General features: G+C 42.0%; 2 protein-coding genes across 7 annotated transcripts in view; one reads left to right on the top strand and one right to left on the bottom strand.

Annotated features, from left to right (window-relative positions):
* Positions 1-14,962, bottom strand: part of GNPAT (glyceronephosphate O-acyltransferase) — a 32,575-nt gene extending 17,613 nt beyond the window's left edge. For 2 of the 5 annotated variants that reach the window (XR_012085028.2, XM_072993802.2), the window contains exons 1-6: positions 14,752-14,962; positions 4,813-5,004; positions 2,372-2,548; positions 1,250-1,379; positions 409-536; positions 17-92 (exon numbers count right to left, since the gene is read on the bottom strand). Coding sequence is in view for 4 of the 5 variants with exons in the window: in XM_072993802.2 (XP_072849903.2) it covers positions 17-92; positions 409-536; positions 1,250-1,379; positions 2,372-2,548; positions 4,813-5,004; positions 14,752-14,811 (763 nt within the window). In the remaining variant the exon portion in view is untranslated. Of the gene's footprint in view, positions 1-16; positions 93-408; positions 537-1,249; positions 1,380-2,371; positions 2,549-4,812; positions 5,005-14,234; positions 14,426-14,751 lie in introns of those variants that run through there. The other 3 variants (XM_072993811.2, XM_078383164.1, XM_078383165.1) reach the window with 3 other exon arrangements.
* Positions 14,963-14,967: 5 nt separating this feature from the next.
* FSAF1 (40S small subunit processome assembly factor 1) overlaps positions 14,968-24,573 on the top strand; it is a 19,651-nt gene continuing 10,045 nt past the window's right edge. Inside the window, exons 1-2 of one of the 2 annotated variants that reach the window (XM_020801189.3) lie at positions 14,968-15,226; positions 18,973-19,331. In XM_020801189.3, the coding sequence (XP_020656848.3) occupies positions 15,097-15,226; positions 18,973-19,331 (489 nt within the window). In that variant the 5' untranslated portion in view covers positions 14,968-15,096. Of the gene's footprint in view, positions 15,227-18,025; positions 18,421-18,972; positions 19,332-24,573 lie in introns of those variants that run through there. The other variant, XM_072993839.2, reaches the window with a different exon arrangement.

The raw sequence follows: 24,573 nt of genomic DNA, 5'->3' as shown, positions 1-24,573 counted from the left end.
AGCTTTCGGAACATACCAAATTTTGGAGTCAAAGTCTTTGCAGTCCGGCTTCTTGTCCCTTCAAGATAAAACTCAACAGGGGCATATCCATTCTTCATAACAAAAAGAAGACAAAAAATAGCTACTAGCAACAACAAGAATCTTAGTTTTTAGAAATACAGTATATAATTTTTAAAAATATATAATAACATTTTAAAGTAATATCTACATGCCTTGGATAATAAGAACTACAAAGTCTATCCATAGAATCTGTTTACAAGCAGAACAAGTGGTTAATCAAATACAAAAATTAATCCAGTGCTCTGATCTACAAGGCAGACAGGTATTTACATACAATTCTAAAAGTTGCTACACTTAACAAATTTCAAAACTTAATATTAAAGCTATGGGCAATTTCAGAGTATCTACCTTTAACACAGTTTTTACATATTCAGCAAACACGGCCCAATAGAGTTTGTTTCCACCAAATGAACGTCGCATAAAAAAGGCACCTGATTTACGTAGCAGTTCACCCACAATTTTCATTCCCAGGAAATCTAGGAAAAGCACATATTGCACAATTAATCAATTAGCAAAATAAGTCAATGTGCTCAAAGGCATTTAGCTCAAGGTCACTGATGAAAATGAGAGTGGTTAATCCATTAGAAAGACAAAATATGATTTCCAGTTGGCACAAATAGGAGCAAGTTTTACCAAGATATATTCTGGAAATATTCTACACTTGTACTATGAATTTTTTTTACCAAAGTAAAAATTGCACCTGCTTTTCAGGATAACCACAAAATATACTTAATATGCATTTGTAAAGGTATTGCACTCAAGATCACTCTCATTTCCTATACTGTACTTTATATTTCTACTACCTTAGCAGTTGTGCTACATTTTGTGCATCTTAAATATATTTTTGTTACAACCTTTAATTCACAAATCTTTGCTAAATCTTCATCCAGTGAATTATTTTTGCATGGGTAATTCTCACATTTTAATAATGATACCCACTATAATTTCCTCAAAATAACCCACGCCTACTGTGTGATCAACAGAAGCATGCATTCAACAGTCTTTGAAATCTTCGCCAGAATTTCTGTAACCTCTGTTTCTGTAAAGAATCATGGGATATACTGCAAGCACACAAAGATGAACATAAATGTTTAAATTCTCTCTGTTGGCCAATCCAATTGAGGCCAACATAAAATTCTGATAATTGAATTATGAAAAAAGAATGTGAATAATAAAAAGGGAAATGTACCTATTCCTGCAGCAATGACAGGCAAAGCCAAATCGTATGTGTATAGGATATAAGATAATAAGAGAAAGTCTATGTAGCTTCGATGACTGGGGAGCAGAACAACTGGATGCTCTTGTATTGCCTGTTGTAACTAACAAAGAACAAGATTATCACTGCAATATTCAAAGAGAATTTCAATTGGTCTTCTAAAGTGATCACATGGTTAAAATTTATTTTACAGTTACTTCAGATTTTCCCTTGAGATATCAACTGGAAGGATATGTTAAGACGTAACAAGTATATGCTATATCCCATAACAAGATACAGGAAAGAAAAACACAGAAAATGGCTCCAGTATATACCTCATGGGTGTAAACACAAGGTTTTTTTCAAATGAAATAATGCCACTCCTAAAATAATATTTTGTTGTTATGTGCAGTCAAGCTGGAACTGACATATATTAACTCTTATAAGGCTTTCAAAGTACGTGAGATGTTTAAGGAGTGGTTTTACCAGTTCCACAGCCCCAGTAAGCTTCCATACTACATGATCCAGTAAGTTAAGACCCATTTCTAAACAAAGCTGGCATTCATACCAGAATACATTTTATGACGTGAACCTTAACATTGCAAGAACAATTATTTCAGTTTTAAAATGTAAACAGGACAAATGTCAGCAAAGAATGATAAAGGTTTTAACTGAACAAGCTATGACAACCACAAATGGTTTGGGGGCTTGGTTTTCAAAAGCTATCACTTGCTTCTTAATATTCATTTTCAGAAATACAGGCACAAAAATCCAGTATTAGCAGTCACTGAAATACACATACCTTCTCTGGTAAAGAGAATTATCCTAGGCTCTTTGATTTTTAAATTACTGAAAATTCAGCAACTGATAAAATTATTTTTTAAAATTGCATTTTGACTGCTATGTCATTGTGACAATTTACAGGTCAATGTGTAGCTATTTAGCCCAAAATTTTTTAAAAGGTAATTCTAGGAACAGGTGAAATCTGAAGCTGCCAGGCTAACATGTGATCACTACATCTGGAGGCTCACACAAATTCACCTCAATTACACTGACATAAAATTTATGTATTTAAAACATTTCAGTTATTCTCTACATTTTCATACACATACTTACTTTCTGCATGCCATCTTCATTCACACAAATACTTCTGAAAAGGCATTTAAATATCTTGCTCAGTGTGAAAGCAAAAAACCGTACAGCTCCCATATGCATGCTGTGCCCCATCTCATCCAGAATTTCTGCTGCTTCCTCTTGTATAATGTCAAGTGATTCACCTGTCTCCTTTGATAACTGAACAAAACAAATGAAAGAATGCCAATTTGGTGTTAGGACTCCTAAAATAATATAAGGAAATTCACAGTTAAACCATCCGGGACAGATGATCATTGAGCAATTATTTAGAAATCTTCAAGAAAGGAGAGTCTTATTTAGTCTTGCGTTCTGAGGTAGTCCCTTGACAAACAGCTTTTGCTGTTAGTGATTTTTCCTAATGCTTTGTCAACGTTTCTTTTCTTGCAATTTGAACCCATTGGGCTGGTGTCATCAACAGTCACAGTCACCTCAATGCTTAGCCACTAATGAAAAACCATTTTTTACCACTAGGCCTAAACCAGAACCTGGCTTTAGGATTTTTTTTTTTTTTTTTTTTTTGGACTTCTATACCGCCCCATAGCGCTACAAGCACTCTCCGGGCAGTTTACAATTTAATTATACAGGCTACACAGGATTCATCTCGGCTATGCTCTGCAAATGATCCTTTCAGTCTCTTGAGAATGAACTGAAGTTCTATCTTCTTGCGCCAGCATCTGCAGAACTAAGCAGACTTCACTCACCTCATCAGAAGGGATATTGGGGACTTTTAGCTACAAATGGCCCTAAAAAGCAAGATCAACATCTACTATAGTCAACTGGCATGAACCTAGCAACACAAGTTGTAAGTAAAGCCCATTCAACACGAAACAGGAAACTGTTAAGCAAATGGGACATGACAAGGAGAACAATTTCATTTTGCCTAGCTAATTTCTTTATTGAGGAGGAACTAACTGCCTACATACATTACTGAGAAAACTGGCCCCTTACACTGGAGTTCAACAGACACCCATGAAGAGATGGGCTTCCTCTTTCCCATCCTTCTGCAGGCAGGCAAAAACGGTTCCCTTTAGGCAGACTTTACCAAGGTGACTGGCTACCTAAGAGTTGCAGTGCTGGACTTGGTTTGGGTTTTTGTTTGTTTGTTTCCCACCCCTTCCAGTTGTATGTTGTTTGTTTTTAATCTTGTAAGCTGTCTTGCAGCCTCATGAGGACAGAGATGGGGTATAAATATTTAAAATAAATAAGACAGAAAAAGGCAATGTAATTTGACAATCACACAGATGGCAAATCCAACACTTCTCTTTCTCATCTGGACACTTTCCCCAGGGAGTTGGTCAAGTAGGCAGAGTGCATAAAACAGCATCAGTAATTATTTCATGGGAAGAGTATCTGTTATAACTCTTGGAAAGATCCTGCTTCCAGAAAGAAAAAAAAGAAAGAAAAGACTCCCACAGTTAGAGCGTGACCAAAAAGGATTTAGCCTGCTATTTGGCTCACTGAGGGGACGGGCTGGTTCATTCTTTTTGGAGGTTTCCAGATGGTGTTATTTGCTAGAGCAAACCAGCCAAACCTTAAAGCATTCCTAGCTGTACCTTTCTGGGTCTCTGAAAGGAGCTACTGTTTTTCAGGTGTGGGAAAGAGTGCTCCATTTTGCATGGAATCACTGGACCTGAACCAACGCAAGTGTTCATTTCCTAGCTGGTTTCAATTTCCCCATATCATTAGTAGCTAAAACAGACAGCTTAACCATTTAATAATAAGTTATAATTTGGAAACTAAGAGCTTTTCCCTTCTGCTTCATTAGCAGAGGAAGGAGGCTTTATAAAAAGCCAATCAGGGCAGCACTGATGTACTTTACCTCTTAGAGAAAATTTAAAAAATTGAAAACTTCCTCTCAGAAGCCGGAGGAGACATGAGGGAGCAAGGGGGAGATTTTTTTTCCTTTGCTTTCTTACAGGAGATTGAAGTTGGAAATTTGAAAACTTCCTTTCTTCCTCTGCTTCTTCATGGAGCACAGAGGGGAAGACTTTAAAAAAATTTATTTAATGCAACTATGAAGTGCAGTAACTTTTAGGAAAAAAATTAAAATTAAAGCTTCCTTCTAGAAGTGGGAGGGGGCAAGGAGGAGTTTTTCTTTATTTTATCTTCAGCTTTTCTTTTCAGTTTGTCAAAGGAGACAGACCATAAATAGTCACTTGAGGTTTGAACGCCATGTGGATGCAAAGATTGCACCACCTGGGATATGGGATATCTACCTATAACCCTATTTAGTTTGCACCAGCCCCTTTCAAATGAGCAGTGTAGCCAAGCCCTTAGGAAACAAGAATGTTGTTCAGGTTACTAGTAATAAGAAACTACAAATAAATTGAGTAGTAGATTATTTATTTATTTAAAATATTTTTATCCCGCCTTTCTTCTCAAAAAGGACCCAAGGCAAAACATCACGCACGAGTTTTACTGACCTGTCTGATGACATACTGAACTTGTTCAGACTGCAAAACAATTGTTTTAATGGCACTTGGCTTGCATGGAGAAAGTTCCTTATAAACAACAGGAGTATAACATTTCATTGCATATCTGAGGTCACTGGACTGCCGCCTCTCTTCCAAGATATCTTCAAAGTCGTCTTTTTTCTTTGACATGAGGTTTTTCTGCTGGGAACATCACAAACAGAGAATTAGGCACAGTCCACTTTAGGTCAGCTCATTCATTCATTTATCTTTCAGCAAGTACACAAGTGGATAAATAAATCAAACATGTATTTGCATGAACTGGATAGACAAAAGATTACCACACCCTGGTTGAAACCTGGCACACAATCCAAGTTGGTCTGGGTGCTGTACACCCCAATGCTAAAACTATCTGTGACTGATTTTTAGATGCATAAATAATTATAGCCACTATTCTGGCCAAAATGATATCCACAAATGCAGGCAATATATTAATCCATATGCAGTGCAATTCTAGCACATCTGCTCAGAAAACGTCAGTCCTACTTGTGACAAACCCAGACCTACTGGGATCTGCCACACGTTAACTAAGCTGCCACCAACCATTCCCTATAAGAAGTCACACAGACCAGGGATGGATTTTTAAACAAATAAAAGAATAAGGTTTATTTAAAACAACACACAGGGAAAATAAAATGATCAGGTGAATAAGATATAGTAACGTGGCTTAGTCTCATTCATACATGCATACAGTTTGGTTCACACAGAACACTTAACCTGAAGCACAGACCCTGAACCTATCAGTTCTGGCTAACCAACAGACACCTGAACCTATCAGGTTGGTACTCTGACACACAGTAGTACCCTGTCTGACACACAGACTCCCACACCAGCTTCTTCTTCCCAGCTGCTGCTTCTTCACATCCCAGCGTCTCCACTTCTCCACACACGCTTCACATATATATACAGTACAGCCCCTCCTCCTGATGTCCCGCCTTCCACTCCCCATAGGATGGAACTTTCCCTCCAAACCCATGACAGACAGGTAACATCAGTGCTGTATGTAACACCACCCCTCTTTATAAGTTGTTTTGTAGGGGGAAAGCTAACGTGCTTTTTCCCAAAAAACAACCTGGATAAAACACACAACAACAGTTATACATACCATATCATACTTACTTATACTTACATTCTAAGTTAACCATATCAATTAGGCATTTAAACATTTACCATATACATTACATCAATTTACCTTTATTCATACAAACCAAGTTCAAAAAACAGGTACATTTAACTTTTTATCATCAATATATATACATAGTCCATGTTTCTTTCGCCGTCTTCATTCTTCAGGTCTTCTTGACAAGGCGTCAGCAACACAGTTCACTGACCCTCTGACCACCTTCACTTCAAAGTCATAGTCCTGTAGGTTTAAAGCCCACCTCATAAGTTTGCTATTGTGGGTTTTCATTGTCTTTAACCATTGCAGTGGTGAATGGTCAGTGCACAGAACAAAATGTCTTCCCCAGATGTAAGGCTTGGCCTTCTGGATCGCGTAGACTATGGCCAAACACTCCTTCTCCACGGTGGCCAAATGTCTCTCACCTTTTTGAAGTTTCCTACTCAGGTAGGACACTGGATGCTGGTCACCATTCTCATCCTCCTGGCAAAGAACTGCTCCTACCCCGCTGTTAGACGCATCGGTGTAGACGATGAACTCCCGGTCGAAGTCTGGAGCACGCAGCACTGGATAGTTGATGAGCGCCTGCTTCAACCTCTGGAACGCCTCCTCACAGTCGCTGGTCCACGGGATGCGGTCATCAGCCTTCTTCCTCGTCAGATCGGTCAGCAGAGCCGCAATCTCGCTAAACCTCGGGATGAACTTTCTGTAGTAGCCCACCAACCCAAGAAATGATTTGACTTTTTTCTTGGTGTTGGGTCTGGGCCAATCACGAACTGCTTCTATTTTGGCCTCTAGGGGTTTTATCACGCCTCCCCCTACCATGTGACCCAAGCACTTTACTTCTGGGCTACCCAGCTGCAGTTTGTTCCCTCTGCAAGGCCTAGGCCAAAGCACTTCCTCCCCTGGGTTTAAGTGCCTCTCCCTGCCTTCCTGGTCATCCCAAGCTTTCTTTCTGACCTTTTGAGCTTGCAGGGTCTCTGCTGCCAGCTCTAGGTTTCTCTTTAGGTCTTTCCTTAAAGAGTCTATATATGTTACAACGTCTTGTGGGTCATCCTGGGTGATCTGCTCCCAATTTTGTTTGATCAAATCAAGGGGCCCTTTCACCCTTCTCCCAAATAAAAGTTCAAATGGACTGAACCCGGTACTGGCTTGTGGCACTGATCGATAAGCAAACAAAAGGGATTGCAGCTTCTGGTCCCAATTGTTTGGATTCTCTGCCAGGTAAGCCCTAATCATGCGCATTAGAGTCCCATTGAACTTCTCAGTTAACCCATTACTTTCAGGGTGATAAGCAGTGGTTTCCTTGTGCTTAATTCCACAGATTTGCCATAAGCGTTTCATGAGCTTCGATGTGAACGATGCTCCCAAATCTGTGATTATTTCTGAGGCAAATCCCATCCTGGACATATACCCCACCAAGGCATCTGCCACTGTGTTAGTTTCAATGTTAGTCAAGGGTATGGCTTCAGGGTACCTCGTGGCATGGTCCACAATGGTGAGAATGAACCTGTTCCCCCTCTTTGTGGCCTTGGGCAAAGGTCCCACAGTATCCACCCCTATGCATTTGAACGGAGTGTCAATCACAGGCAAAGGGCACAACTTTGCTTTGGTCCTGTCGCGGCTATTCCCCTGCCTTTGACACACATCACATTGTTTACAGAACTCCCTGATCTGCTTCCCTATGTCAGGCCAGTAAAAATTCTGTGTGATTCTCTGCTGTGTTTTGTTCACCCCTAAGTGTGCAGCAAACATGTCAGAGTGCCCCCTTTGTAAGATCATGGGGCGATACTTTTCAGGTACCACCAGCTGACTTCGGATCCCATCTCCCCCTTTTGAGATATTCCTCAGGGTCTCTCTATATAAAATCCCCTTTTTCTCCAGAAATCTCACTGGGGTTTCAGGTGTTAGCTGGGCGTCAGTCACCTGTTCAAAACACTTTTGGAGAGTGGCGTCTGCCTTTTGCTCTTGTCCAAATCTGCTGTCTGTGGTTAAGGTTTCCACCACAGCTTCTGAACTCCCCTCTGCTTCCGTCTCTGGCTCATCATTACCCCCTTGAACTGTCCCCGTGGTGGCTTGTGAACGTGTAATCACTAGCACCCTTTTCACATGTTCAGCCAGGTCATTTCCCACGAGCACGGCTGCTGGCAGAGTCGATGAAATTGCTAGCCGCCAAACTCCCCTCCAGCCTTGAAAGTTCACAGGTACCTCCGCTACTGGCAGTGAGATTATCTGCCCCTCAATCCCTGCCACCTTCATGCTCTCATTTGGGATTAGATATTCCCTAGGAATAATATCTGGATGGCACAGGGTTACCTGGGAACAAGTGTCCCGCAGCCCCCTATACTGATGGTCAAGTATTCCTACGTCCACCCCTGCTGTTTCAAACAACTGAGAATCTGTTCTCACCAGTAGGCAGCGCTTGACCTCTACAAGAGGACCATTTTCCTCAGCCTGATCAGCAGATGTAGCTGTTCCAGATTGAGTAGCCATGGCAGCAGGCTCCCTCAGTGACAATGAGCCTTGCTCTTTCTGGACACAGAACACAGCTTTTGGCTTGGTTCCACTAGAATCCTGAGGCACAATTCCTTTTAGCTGCTTTAATTTCTCACACTCTGAGATTAGATGGCCCTTTCCCTGACAGAAATAACATTTTCTGGTGTATTTTGAGTCTTTCTCATCTTGTTTTGGTTTTCCCTCCAAAATCTGAGGTCTTGGTTTCATGTCTGAGGGCTTCCCTTCACCATGGGCCCCTCCCCCTTGCTGGCTTTTCCTTGGTCCCTGAGAGTACTTGCTGTAGGTTTCTTTGGGTTTTCCTACAGATTTCTCCTCACCTAAGGGCTTTCTTATCTGGTAAATAAAATCTGTGATCTCGGCTGCTTCTGCCACAGATTTTGGTTTCCTTTCCCTCACCTGGAATTTCAGTTCCCCATGCAGGACTGAATAGAACTGTTCCAGCGCTATCAAATCTTTAAGCTGCTGAAAGGTCTCTGTCCCCTCCTGAGATAGCCACTTCTCTAGCAGCCTCACCAATTGAGCCCCCACTTGGGTAAAAGTCTGCTCTGGTTTCTTTGTGAGGGACCTGAATCTTTGCCTCAGCTGTTCCGCATTTATCCCATGTCTTGCAAACACCAGTTTTTTAAACTCTGCAAAATCTCTCATCAGTTCCTGTGGCATCTCTGAATAAACCTCAGCCAGGCTACCACTGATTAAAGATCGCATGATGGTCATCTTCTCAGTTTCCCTCACTGAGAAGTCCACAAACGCTCTTTCCACTAAGGAAAAGAACACCTCAGGACAATCTCCCTTGTGGTACACAGGGAATTTCTTCAGGTCAGCTTTAGACAATTGGCCTCCCTCAGAATCCCTATTGTTATTATTGTTCTGGTTCATCAGTTCCAGTTTTCTTAATTCAAACGCCATTTTCTCTCTCTCCAATCTTTCTTCTCTTTCCATTCTCTCAATCTCAAATTGCCTTCTTTCTCTCTCTAATCTTTCCTCTCTTTCCCTTTCCTCCATTTCAAATTGCCTCATCCTCAGTTCATGCTGTTGGGCTATGAGCATTTTCCTGAGTTCTGGGTTCTGTTCTCCCGTGCTGTCACCCTGCACTGAGCCAAATTCATCCTCAGAACCTTGGTCAACCTGGGGGTCTTTCACTTCACCCATTTCTGCCATCTGGCTTCGAGTCAAGGGCATAATCCCCCCCCCAGAACAGGCTGCTTTCAAAAGTCAAGCCTCAAAATAAAACGACCACTTTTTTTTTCTTTTGCCTCAGAACCAGCTTTCCCTATAGATTGCTGCTGTCCTTTCAGCACTAACTTGCAACAGTTGCGAGCTAGAGTCTACCCCCCTCTGCTGGGCCTCTCAGCAGACAAGCTAGCTCACTGCTATTTCACAGTTTTGCCTCAGCTTTTTTCCCGCCAAAAACAGGCTGCCTCAGAGCACCCTAATCTAGTCTCCCCAGTTGGCACGTTCTTCTACTAGCGCACCTCCCCGTGAGGTACACCTAGAAGATTACCTACGCGCCTCAGATTGTCCCTGACTAGACCCCCCTTGCTCTGGGCACACTTGCCAAGGCTTTGCTGGACCGCTGGACAACTGGACCAGTCGTATCCCACACGCTGGACACCAATCAATGTGACAAACCCAGACCTACTGGGATCTGCCACACGTTAACTAAGCTGCCACCAACCATTCCCTATAAGAAGTCACACAGACCAGGGATGGATTTTTAAACAAATAAAAGAATAAGGTTTATTTAAAACAACACACAGGGAAAATAAAATGATCAGGTGAATAAGATATAGTAACGTGGCTTAGTCTCATTCATACATGCATACAGTTTGGTTCACACAGAACACTTAACCTGAAGCACAGACCCTGAACCTATCAGTTCTGGCTAACCAACAGACACCTGAACCTATCAGGTTGGTACTCTGACACACAGTAGTACCGTCTGACACACAGACTCCCACACCAGCTTCTTCTTCCCAGCTGCTGCTTCTTCACATCCCAGCGTCTCCACTTCTCCACACACGCTTCACATATATATACAGTACAGCCCCTCCTCCTGATGTCCCGCCTTCCACTCCCCATAGGATGGAACTTTCCCTCCAAACCCATGACAGACAGGTAACATCAGTGCTGTATGTAACACTACTGAGTTCAATGGGATTTGTATTCTCGAAGGCTTTCATGGCCGGGATCTGATGGTGGTTGTGGGTTTTCCGGGCTGTTTGGCCATGTTTTTAAGGTTTTTCTTCCTAACATTTTGCCAAACTCTGTAGCCAGCATCTTCAGAGGACAGGAGTCAGAATTCTGCCTGTGCTCTGGTGCAGTTTCTTAGATAGTTGAGTATTTATAGCTGTGGGTCCACTTTTGTCCTTTTCAGGAGATTGGGTGATTATGGTGATCAGCATGTTTTTGTTGTGGGTGTATTGTTGTGATAAGGGGGAGAGATTATCAAGCCACAAAACCTAACTATTGGGCTTTATAAGACCAAAAAGGAAATCCTACTGACCTTGTCATGACTTGCATTCATCATATATAACACCATACCATTCTTTGCCAACAAATTTGGGAGTAATCCTCACTGTACACCATGAGGCTTACTTTTCAATAGACACATATTGGGCTGCACTGCAGCAGACAAGCAGCAGTTGCCTTTTACAAAGATAGGCAACTCCAGAGGTTTTGAACAACTCTTCCTGCAGTCTTTTAGCACAAGTCATGCTAACTGGGACTGTCAGAAATCTTAAGTCTCCAAACCGTCTGGAGAGAAACAAGACATCTCCCCTGACCTGATGTATGCAGAATGTAATCTGATATGGTCTCTGAAAAACTGTCCTCCTAAAACATAAGCTGAAATCATAAAAGTGGCATGACCATCTTTGCATATCCCTTACATACTGCATGCAATATCCTTCTCTTTGCTATGCTACAGCTTGTCCAGAACACAGCAGTCTGATTTTTCCTAAAGGCCAGTTTGGAGTATATAGCTCCTATGCCATCTCAGTTCAGTGTGTCCCTATACATTACTGAGTCCAAAGTGCTGGTATTACTTTTAAAATGCTAAAGAAAATGGAACCTTCTTTGTTCCAGCATCTTGGCTGTGGGATTCTATTGTGCCAGGTCCCAGTTGACTTCCCCTTGCTCCAGCATTTAGGCAGCAGTAAAGAACAAGGTTATTTCAGCACACTTCAATTGGCTGGCTCTTGGAGATTACCAAAACATACTCCAATTAGGACTATCAGCTGGAGTCAGGCTAGTGTCTAGCAGAATGGTTCCCTGGGAAGTCTGGAACATTCACAAGCTGGAGTGTTCACTGCCACAAGTAAGATATGGAGCAGGTGAGAATAACATCTGCCTTTCCAGATGTTATTGGACTTACAAGTCCCATTATCATTGACTCCTGGCTTTGCTGGCCAGAAGCTGGAGCACAAGAACATGAGGAGGGCACATGTTAATATTCCCAATGCAGACATTGTAGTCCAAATCACACTATACATTAAATGTTGTCTGGAATCTATAAATATAATTTGCATCTGAAACGACTCCATGTGTCAATTAAAACAGATTTTACTATCTGATCTTCCTTTCATACAATGGTTGAAATCATGTTGAGCAGTTACATGTGTGCAATGTAGAGGTGCAGGATCAGTACAGAAAATCATGGTAGGGGAAAGTGCAATCAAATTGTGCAACTGATTGCATTATCAAATTGTGCAATGTTGATAGACTTGGCATAACACTTAAACTATTTCTGCTGGTGAAACTTTACATTACAACAGAATGAATAAGATCTCCGACAACATGTTACCCTTCCCACTGTGTTGACTGCAACACCCATGGTCCCTCACCATAGGGTGATGCCAGTTACAATCCAGCAACTTCTAGAAGGCCATATATTTGAGACTCCTAAGCAAAAGAAAAATACCAGCACCAAATTATAAAAATATCTGTTATCTGGGTTTAATCTAAGATTTCAATACCAGGGACTTCATGCTGCCATTTGATGTTGAGAATTCTCAGAAGACAGGTAAGATGCAAATAACTGAGCTTTTTTGCACAACATTCAAAGAAAGTCCAAGTCTCTTCTCTCCATAAAGGAGAGAAAGCTTTGTTCACCTTTGATTTAAGAGAAAGATTGATTCTATATCAATTCCACACAGAGGATCAAACTTTTCAAAACACAGTGTTGGCTTTAGAGATTTGTAATGTTACTTCATCATCAAGAAGAACATAGTGGAAGACAGTGGTGCCAAAATACATGGACTCATCTACTGCAGTAATGCGGGAGTCATAGAATCATAAAGTTGGAAGGGACCTATAAGGCCATCAAGTCCAACCTCCTGATCGATGCAGGAATCTAAATAAAAAGGGATATGACATATCACTGTTCAATTTTCTCGTCACCAATGTATTATCAATATTGATCTTCAGATCAAAATTACTACAGGCAGAGGAGAATATATATGAAGACTTCTTCACATACACATAGTATGGTTGCATTAAGAGCACAGTCATTGGCAAATACTGTACAAACTTACAGACTGTGCAAAGTAAGATTTTGTTTATGGCCTGAGGACACTGAAGACTGAACAATTTCCCATTAGTGTGATACTGAACATCAACACCAGCATTCACTTCCTTGTAAGCATCCCAGAGCATCAAAACAAACATAAGACAGAAAATACAAGGAGCAAGAGCACAACCTTATTTTACATCATTTATAATGGGGAAAGATCAGAGAAAATACCACTGTTGACAACATGAGGTTGCACACAGCCACAGAATTCCAGAATGATATGCGCAAATTACCAACTGCTGAGAAATCAATTTGGCAGATATCATGAAAAGAATCTGCAATTTTCAGTCTGGCTTTGTGTTTTGCAAGATCAACAACAATATATGGAGATGAAGAATATCTGATCAGCCCCATTTTTCCAACTCTAAAATTATTCCTGGAACTTTTTTTTTAAGTACCCTCTTGACACGTTGGCACATTTAAAAGCCTTATAGGTAAAACACTCCCAACTCTTACAATCCAATAAGAAATCTGGATCAGCAATGATGCAATTCCAAGTGCCTGTGAGATTAAAATGCTACTCAAACAATCTGTGTTGACAAAAGGTCACATCTATTCCTGGTGCAAGACTTTGCCAAATCCCCATGCCCTGCTTCAATCAGAAGAAAATGCAGGTTTTATACAAGATCAAATACTGTATGATGATTAACAAGCTCAATGATAGTTCGGTGATGTTTAATTCAAAATAAACATACTGTATCAAGAAGGCAAACTCTAAGTCTGTATTTCACAACAATCCAGAACATGGTTCCCAATCTTGGGTAACCCAGGTGTTCTTTGGACTACATCTCCCAGAAATCCCAGCCAGCACAGCTGGCAGTGAAAACGTCTGGGAATGGCAGTCCAAGAACACCTGGATTACCAAAGATCAGGAACCACTGTTCTAAAGTATATTCATTCATTAGGCATCCTTCAGTCTCAAAAGAGTATGGTAACAGGCTCTGTATGGAGGGCTTGGAACAGCTGAGGAGGCCAATTCGAGAGTGACAATCCCTTCCACACTGAAGACAAATGCAGTCTGTCCCCTCTCCAGCTCCCTGATTTTGCTGGTTTCGGGACTGCCTCTTTGCCTTGGCCTGCTGGACAAGGGTCTCTTCAAAATTCTAAAGTATATATTGTGAAGCATTCCTATAAAAACATTTTAAAGTTGCCTTTATACTCACTCACTTTCAAGTCGTGCACACGCATACACACACAGACCCGAAGTGGTGTCAAAGACCTGAGTACCTGGAGCTGGTCAGTTCCAGGCACTCCAGCATGAGAGCTCTCTCTCCCCTTCTTCAAGGCAACCCATCGGCTTAAGAAGAAAGAGAGAGAGAGGGAGACCCTGTGCCTTTAAGAACGGCCAAGCAGGCAACAATGCAGCAGGTGCAATTTCCCAGCCGGAACGGGAGAGCCACCCTATTGAATTGCTACCTGCAGGCATCTTTTCCTCATAGATTTCCAACCCATAAAGCAGAGGTGACTGCCCTAACAGCCTCCCCGGTACGGGACTCCCACCCACGCAGGTGCCACGCAGCGGCACCGCCCTCGCTTCCGAAGGAGGAAGCAGCCAGGCCCGGCAGGGCCCGCTCCCCCGCGAGGCTCACGACACCACCGTCACCCCCGCCGCCCCTATTTCCCCCGAAGCCAGACTGGGGAGACCTTATAAACTCCCGCCTCCGGAGAGCACGGCAGTACCTACCGAGTACATGGGGGGCCCCCGCCGAGGGATCGCCCCGGCCGCCGCCGCCGCCGCTGTCATTGCCGGCTTCCCCTTGCAGCAGCACCCCTTGCCCGGTCGGCTGAGCTCACTCCCCCTCTACCGGGCTTCCCTCGGCCGGAGACCGGCAGCGCCCATTAACCTGCCCCCGCGGGTCGGCCTCCTTGCTTTTCACGCCAAGTCCGAAGGAGGGAGCCTGTCAGTCAGTGGCGGGTGAAGGGCGGAAGTGCTCAGTAGGCGCCGCCATTTTGGGCCTGATGGTGGTCGCGGGGGGACAAAACTCTTCTTTCTGCGCGTTGTTTGGCTGACTTCCTTTGGGCTGGAGGAATGGGGAAAGACGGCAAGGCGAGGGGGACCGACAGCGAGCTCGTGCCGGAGGATGATGCAGATACAGCGAAAAGTCTCATCCCCGCCAGCCGCCTGCTAGACGCCGTCCTGAACGACCTGTATGATTTTGGTGCGTAAAGGAGCCGCGGGACTCGAGGAGATCGTTTGAGTCAGGCGGCTCCCCGTTTATCTACGTGGGAGGGGTCTAACACGTGTCTCTTTAATTCTGCTTCATCCTCCTCTCGCTCCACCTTCGGCCTACCTTTTTGTTGCTCTGCGGCACACGCTACTATTCACACGTTACAGAGGTCCTCTGTGGGAAGCCTTTCCTTAGTGTGTGACCACGTGTAGGTAGATGCCTATTTGTGATAGAGGGATATAATTAGTTCGTCTTTCGGGGCCCCACGATATCCATAAATCTCTTCTCCAACATTTTGAATTAATTGATCTCCCCCTGTCCGTTTTCATCAACTGGCTAGGTTTCACATGTGCCTAATAATATATAGAAAATGAGTGATTGTGTGGGTAGTGATCTTGGCCTTGGTTTCCAGTGATAATCCTAATTGGTACAAATCTTTTTAGTTGCTTCACAATTGTCCTTCCAGATCTGTCTTCTGATTCCCTGGCTGCAGCTGATGTTTGATTTTAGGTTAGTCCCCATTAACAGAGTCCTGATAGAAGGATGAGAAATCTTTTAATATATTCTCAAAGGCTTTCACTGCCAGCTACTGCCGATTTTTCCGGTTGTTTTAGTCTGCAGTGTCTCTCAGGTTCTTTGATTCTGGTGTGGATGCTGCGTTTTGTGGTTCCAGTATATACCTGGCCACAACAATACACCCACAACAAAAAACACACTGATCACCACAATTACCCAGCTCTGACTCTTGTCCTCTGAAGATGCTGGCCATAGAGATTGGCGAAACATTAGGAAGAACAACCTTCAGAACACGACCAAAGAGCCCGAAAAACCCACAACAACCATCAAATATTTTACTTTAAATGAAACAAATAGAAATAAGCAAAACACCTCAAAGCAGATTTGAGACGTAACTGATGTCAAATAATTGAGCAGCATGTAGCGGTCAAGTACTCAAAGGTGTCACCGAAACCCAAAGTACTTCTAGACAGCCCAAAAACTTTTCCAGTGAGGTAGATATATTAGCATGCAACTACAATAGAAAACATTTTTCGGTTTTTACTGGAATTGGCATAGGTGAATTCCAGGTGTTTTCAATCATCACATGATGTAAAGTTTAATACAAATCACCATCCTTCCAATCTGGACCCCCTTTCCATCCATTGCTGCTGGGGTCTTCTACTCTTTTCTAATTGCAATAATTCAAACCATGTTTTGCCTGTGTGGTTGTTTGTTTCATTCTACAAAGGATTGGGGAGGGAACATGTGTTTGGGTGGTTCTCTGGTAGCGGCAAAACACAGTTTGAATTTTTGCAGTTAGAAAAAAGTAGAAGTCCCCAGCAGCAGGGTGGAAAGCAACCTTTCCCTGTAACTTTTGCTCCTGTGAGAGAGACAATTCAGTTCTTTAAAAACCAAAAATGAGGGATATTGTGGTTCTCTGCCCACAATTCTAAACACCAGGAAATGGCCCAATATTGCTGCACAATATCGGGCCCATGTTGCCAGCAGGAAAAAGGATGCTGAACTTTACATAGCAAAGGGCAGCCTAAATGTTGGCAACACCAATGGCAGCAGTCAAGATAGTCTATAGGATACCCTCTTCTGTTGACTACCATTTACACTTGTTGAAAAATAGCCCTGACGTTTGCTTTGTGTTTCGGTTAGAAGTGTATCTGGGATTTTCCCTTGCTTGTTGTCACATTATGAATGGCAATGGTGCTAGGGGATGTCTCTTCAACTCCTTGGCCTGTGGAATGTCTCAGAGTTCCATGATTCCCACTACTATTTCATACACGCATGAAAAACCTGAATGAGGCTGTCCAGAATTTTGTAGTTTGGTACCACCAATGTGCTAATGACACTCCACTTCATCTGCTTTTCATGATTTTCCAGGAGATCCTTCTCTCAGCCTCTCAAGCCTCACTATGTGGTTATCCAGCCACACACCCCCTGCCCCAATTTTACTGAAGAACCTACAAGGAAAGAAATATGCCCTTTAAATGTAATTTTGCCTTCCAGCCTCATTTAATCCAGACTTAGCCTTTTTAAGAAATTGGAAGAGACCAGCCTGTCACTTCCTATTTCTGACTAAACATAGTGCATGTGTTGCATTGAAATGGCAAATGGTTCTCCCAAGGTTTCTGAGAGAGGTGAAAAGCTGAGAGGTTGTGGTGTTGCCCACCAAACATTCAGGTGTGGGAATCAAGTTCTTCCCACTCAGAAGTTGCCTGTTACAAACGACATTGAAAGAATCAGACATGTTGTGTTTCCTGAGAATACTCATAAGCAGATACAGTTCATCTTTCTTTGGCTTATCCATCTATGATCATGTGACTTGAAACATCTTTAGAAGTTTAGTGCTGTGTGTCAAGAATTTATGTGATTCTGTTTGGTGATCAGACAGTTGTGGTAGAGGGTATGTACTATTCCTTAAAAGTGACAATTTGCTGCCTTGTGAGTACTATGATATTTACGGGACTTTTTCTGACATTCCTAGAAAGTGGATAACGTTGCCTTGTAGGTGGTGAAACAACATTTTCCTAACCTTGTCACTGACCTCATCAAAAGGAGTGGCGATTAGTCAGTCTTCTGAATTAAGAACTTATTTGTTCAAGGTCAAGGAAAAAGCTTAGCTCCTTGATTTGATTTTCATTCAAGAATACTCTTGCCTATGACACTGAATATTTGAACTGATGAAACAGAAAACACATAATGACTGTAATTTTTACAAGTAGAAGTTTAACTGTCAAAGGGAGTAAGGTAGATTCAGGGGCGAAATTGGCAAGGGGTAGTGGGAGTCTGTGTGGTATCCAGCTCAGCTTCTAGGAACATATGGATAAAACCTACATTTTTCTGGAAATCTCTTAGAAATGCATAATATTGTCACATCAGGTATGTTGCCTCAAGAACTACAGAAACTGTGGCACCATAATTTCATTATGACAGTTGCAGCTTTTGTCTACTTTTCTGTACTTTGTTAGTTGCATCCTTCCTCTCATCCCCATTCATTCCTATTGCTTTTTCTCCACATTGAAGCATTTACCCAGAATAGTGAGAAGTGGCTCACTTTCCAGTTTTAAATCTCTAAGGAAATGGAGAATGTCAACCATCACCATGAGACTTCATTCATTGACTGAACATGCAGAAGGTTGATCAGAAGATACAAGACTTTGTTACAAGACTATTGGGTACAATGGTGACTGCACATATTAGCTGAAATCCTATTGGCAGAGCTGTGCCTGCAGAAGGCTGATTGCATCATCAACTGTGGGCTTTTATCTCTAATATAAAGCTTCAGTGCCCCCTGGTCAAGTTGTGAGCCTCTGCAAACAGGCACCCAGTGGATAACTAGAATCCAGATAATACTGTACCTGGGTATCTTGGTGATATAGCAACCTTATCTGCACGGTATAATAAGCTGTGGTTTGTATTAATCATGGTTTGTTGCTTAAGCCATGCCAATCAAATAATGGCTTGATTGCTTCATTTAATTTTTGGGGGGAGGGGGCTTGCCTGTCTTTTCTGTTCCCTGTTTCAGGGTGGGTGATGAGAAAATAAGCCAGGAACAAGTTTTTTGTGTTCAGATACCTTAAGAAGCCGTGATTTAAACAGGCAATCGTTTGTGAGTCAACTGCAAACAATATTTCAACAGATTACACTAATAACATGGCACTGAAGAATCTTTCTTTCTTTCTTTAGCTAAATGTGGAGACTGACAAGAGTTTGTTTTTATATTACAGGCAAACCAGTACGTGATGAAAACAAAAAGCGAAAAAGGCAAAAAAGAAATCCACTGGCGACAGCAACAAAGACAGCCAGTAATAATTTATCAGAAGACAGATATGTGAATTCTGAATTTGGTGCAGTAACTCCAGGCAAGAGGAAAAAGTCCTCCAACTTTTTTGATAGCCTGAAAGAGGAACTGGCTTATGACTGTATTAATCAGGAAAAGTGTATCCCAGAATTCAGTTCCTCCAATGCTGCCCAGCTGAAATCTGACCAGCAGGGAAACATGGCAGAAGTTGAAGTTGTGACATTTCATGGTCAGCCTAAAAAGAAGAAAAACAAATGGGATAATAGTGAAGTTAATGTTTCTAAGGTAAGGTAATGAAATCAAATTAAGTAGAGAAGCAGTTTTCATTGTCTAATTCAATAGACTGTCTTGCAAACAAATGTCATACTATACTTTGCCTGGCATGTTGAGTGAGGAAACCCTAGTTTGAGAAAGCATCTCTTTCATTTCAAAAGAGAAAGTACTATAGTATATATGGTTATTTTTCTAAGCTCCTGAAAGTTTCCAATTTTTTCAGGTTCCCCCCCCCCCCCCCAGCCATCGCATCTCTCCTTCAGATGTCGTGGAATGAATTTTCAAAGCATCTTTGTTCTTCCCTCCACAGTGTGAGCAGTCTAACCAGGAAGCCTCTAATTACCAAAAACTTTCCATTTTGTATGAACAGTGACACTGGGCTTGTTAGCTACAAAACACATTATAGCAGTAAACTAACTTCAAATCATAGTTCAGTGTCCTAAATGTTTGAGCGATAAAGTGGCTGCATGTGTAAGCAAAAGTTGTTTTCAAAGCTTGACTGATTATGTCATGTTGTCATTGCAAGTTGGGCTTGCTTTAAAGAGAATATGTTTCAGTTTGCAGCCAAACTAAACTGGTTATACCCCAGCCAAACCAGTATGTAAGAAGATTATTCTAGGTGTCACATAAAGATTGATGGATGTATTTTGAAATTAAAGACCTTCTGAATATGTTCTATGGCTCAAGAAGATATAGGCTTGCTTATGTATCTCCGTATGGCAACCATAATTACAACATCTTCCAACCCCAGTTCTTTAGAAGAATGGCTTTGTGGCATAAGAGAGATGGATTTAATAATGAAACATTGGTTGGTGAAGCACCAGTCTTTCTAATGTTCTGGAATTATTGATTTTATGATAATCCAAGACTCTGTGACTTTTAAAAAAAGAAAACACCATGGTGAGGGAGAGAGGATACTGGCAACAGGCAGTCCTTTACACTGCAGATAATGCTAGAGACACTTGGCTTGGAGAAAGTCCCGGTGAACTCAGAAATTAATCCTCCTGACTTCACAGGGCTTCCAAGCAGACGTACATATGACTGTGCTATCAATAAAGATGTGCAATTTGTTTAAGAGGTCACTTTTTTTTCCTTCTGAGTCAGCACTTCATTATACTGTTAAAGTTTTAACCAAATATCCTAGTTATCATGTTAAGATATCTATTATTATTTACTTCAGTGTCTATGTGTATAAATTATCGCCAGACGAAATGAGGTATTCCAGATGGTCTTGGAGTATAGTGTCTAATCTGTCACCTTTCATTGTGCACACTGAGGCTGATGGGGATGATAGTCAAACAATATTTGGAGGGCCACCAGTTGTAACTGTGGTATAGATTGTGTACAGTTAGCCATATATCATGTTTTTTCATGTATAAGATGCCGCCATGTACAAGACGCCCCCCACTTTTTTAACCCAAAAATCAGAAATCAATATTTTAAACATTAGAAAGGAACACATTTTATTTAGTAATTAGGCAACATTTACAAGCCAGTACTATATTATGCATCACCCTTAGCTGAGCAAATAACTTCATTCAGCCTCTATTTGCACCATTGCTTTCTTCTGCATCACTATTAGTAGTTTCAAACATCAGTTTCTTCAGCTTCTCTTCCTGTCAGTGTCAAGTTACCACCTGCTTTTTGAATCCATCTATTCCATTCTCCTCTCATCAGGATTTTAAATGGCTTGTTGATTGAAACATATAGTGGCTGTAGCTGACATGTAAGTCCACCGGGAATAACTGCTAGATGTGTTCGCAAATCCGATGCAACCTTTTTTTGTCTTTTCTGTTAAATGTGCTCGGAACTGATCAAAGACAAGTAGAGCCGGCTTCTCTAAGAGCCCTCCAGGTCTTCTGGACCAAACCTTTGCAAACCAAATGGCTGTGACGTCTTCATTCATCCATCCCTTCTCATGAACTTGCACAATAATGCCACGTGGTATGGTCTCTTTAGAATAAGTTTTCCTCTTAAAAATAAGCATAGGAGGCAGTTTAATACCATCTGCACAGCATGAAAGCATAGCAGTATAGTGTGTCTTTTCATGGCCACTTGTTTTGATTGCCACTGTTTTGATTCCTTTCACATCAACTGTTCTGTTGGAAGGCACATCAAAATTGAGAGGCACCTCATCCATGTTTGCAATCTGACTTGGTCCAAAATCAAATTCTTTCCAAAGCTGTGTGACAGAGGAGTGAAACGGCTGGATTTTATCCTCATAAACAGGTGGCATTTTTGTGCTAGCCCTTCTCTCTTCATGAAATTGAAGCACCATTTTGCCTTTCCTGTAATATCAACCATCTTCATTTCACTTTCAAACATGCTTGCCTGATGTTGAATAAGCTTGGTTGATACACATATCCCACTCTAACACTGCTCCAGAATCCAAGTCTTAAGCCTCTGCTCCAAGTTTGGCCATTTTGCTGATTTTCCTCTTAAGGCTTTTTTTTCTTTTTTGGCATCTTAAGGAGTTGTTCTTCCTGTTTTCTCCACTGTCTGATCATACACTCAGTGGGAGGAGGTCCAAATTGTCTCTCTGCAGCTTTATTTCCATGCTTTTTTGCATAACTGATTACATTCAGTTTGAATTTTGCAGAGTAAGACAGTCGCTTTTAAAAAAAAATTCTGACATATTTATGGGCTCAGTGACTGCACTGCCAACACCAGAGGTGACTGTGAACGTGTCCAAATTGGGGAAAAAACCCCAACCTGGTGGTCAGCAGCAGCAGAAACAGCAGTGGAAACGGAAGCATAAATGGAGGGGGTGAATCCTGGGCAGGGAGGTGCATGCACACCCCACTCTGGATCAGCTTGCAGGCAAGGAGGAAGAGCGCCCACTGCTTCAGGTCAGCAGAAGCAGAAACAGAGAGGGTGGGAGGAGGTGGGTCCCGGCAGGGAGGTGCATGCACACCCCACTCCAGATCAGATTGTAGGAAAGGAGGAGCTGCTTCAGATCAATAGAAACAGAAATGGAGAGGGTGGGTCCCAGCATGGAGGTACCTCCAGATCCCACTGACCAGCATAGGGTAGGCAGTTTTACGACCGCACTCAATTTTCCTACAATTATTTTAGGAAAAAGTACCGTCTTTTACATGGAAAAATACGATAGACTGTATCATGTGCTGTAGATAAAAGCAAAAAAAGCAGCACCAACATAATAACTCATTTTCTAACAGCTGGCCTCTCTTGGTGATGGAGCAACCTCTGCATTCAAAGGCCTGTTGGCTAACTGCAGCATACAGCTTTTTCTGTTTTTTTTTTTCTCTTCTATTTTCTCTCCTTCCTGCATTAACTGGAAGAAAATTAAGTACATGGACTCCAGGGCTGGTGGTGTTCTGTTTGGGAACACATTAAGGGGACAACTGGACTTTGAAACCTGAGGGTTTTACTATCCTGCCCCTTGGCATGCTTCCAAAGAGCTTGTTTTGATCTCCATGGTTGCCCCTGCCAATCAGACAGCTCTCTAGTGGCAGAGCTCACTGCCCTTCTCTGCTGCAGTGCTTGAAATTATTTGGTTTTTTGGGAGCTGTGCGCCCGCAAATCCCTGATCTGGTGTGAATCAGTGGCCACATGGCTGTGGGCTGTTGGCAACTGCTGCCTAAACAGTGAAAACTTCCAAGCCCTGCTCTTCTGGCAGAACAGCTCTCTGCCACATTCTTTGGCCTACAGCCGCCCACATGGGAAGCAGAGGCTTGCTTCCCTATTGTACCTTTTAGCTTGTGGTGGATAAGAAGATGGTGGCACAGAGAGCATCTCTGCACCTAGTCCTTTGCCATTATGGTCTCCCCTAATAAGAACTTGATGTAACTGTTTGGAGACCAAACTGGGTAATCTTATTAGGCAATAGTTCTTTGGGGTATTAATTTAAGTACACCCTTTCCCAGCTGTTATGTGGACTGATAGCAGCCACATTATTTGGACTAACTGCAGTGGTATTCTTTCCGAATAAGGCAACGAAATTCCAGCTCATGATTTTGGAGAGCAGAGCTTTCACTCTGCCTTCTAACTCTGCCTTCTGTCTAATGACAGCCGTGTGTGTGTGTGTGTGTGTGTGTGTGTGTGTGTGTGTGTGTGTGTGTGTGTTTTTACATTATGCAAGATATTTAAGAAGTGAATTTGCTATTTTATACACATAACCTCTCATAACCTTCTGATGGAACAGTTCCTTAGTTTAAGCTCTCGCGGCCTTAGGAACTGGATCTTTGATCTTGACGCTAGTCAGGATAGGGCGGCTATTGTTGGGTCCTGTTTTTCTACCTGGTATCCCCAACTTCAGGTGAATCACGCAAAACCAAATTATTTTGAGTTATTGACTTTTCCCCAGATTCGCAGAGCACTTAAAGAACTTAGATTTGGACAGATGGCCTCAGCATATCTCAAAGGGAGATACAGTATAAAAGAATCCCAGTTGAGGAACGGAAATGTGTATTCGGCTGCAACCAGATTGAGGAACTCATTATCTACTGTTCTGTCCTCTCTACAAAAATCCTAGGGAAAGATTTCTATCACCCATCACTCAGATGTATTTTAACTGTACCACCACTGAAACAGTAGTAGGATTGCTCGCTGACACACAGTTGAACATTACATATGCTGTAGCACAATTTGCACTAGCAGCTAAGAATCTGAGGCTTCGATTTGTCAGGGATCATAATGCCACGTAAATGCTGAATACAGTGGATTGATGTTCTGTGCTATGACAATATTCTTACACCTGGTTTTATTGGTTTTATTGGTTTTAATTGTTTTAAGGTTATTACCTGTTTTAATTGGATTTTATATGCTATAGTAGTCAGTACGTTGTAAAGGTCTATGGCCAGAAACAATGAAATTTATATGTATGTATGTATATATTACATCCCACTAGCATGCCAAAGTCAAAGGGGAAATTGTGTGTTTTTAAACAAACTAATACAGCAGTAACTTTTAAATATTTCCCAAATCTGCAAAACTAAAGGCCACATTTAACTGAGAGCATGAGTAAAATATCTGCTATGAAGATTCTGATATGCTATCATGTGCTTGCATGGCATTACCAAATACTGTAGTAAGTGTTGTAGTAACAGACTCCCCAAGGCTTCAGTTTCAACTTTCAATGCTTAGTCAGGCCCATTGTTAACAATGTTTGTACAGTATTAGATAAATCTAGTGCTATTGAGTCTTACTTGCATGCTTCTGGTAACTGTAGCTGTAGTCATTTCAGACTTGTCCTGACATCTTGCAACATATGACCCACCTATTAGCACACTGG

The sequence above is a fragment of the Pogona vitticeps genome, chromosome 1, assembly GCF_051106095.1.
Source record: "Pogona vitticeps strain Pit_001003342236 chromosome 1, PviZW2.1, whole genome shotgun sequence".
Classification (NCBI taxonomy): domain Eukaryota; kingdom Metazoa; phylum Chordata; class Lepidosauria; order Squamata; family Agamidae; genus Pogona; species Pogona vitticeps.
Note: the sequence above shows the minus strand (reverse complement) of the source record. Positions and strands in the feature narration are given on the sequence as shown.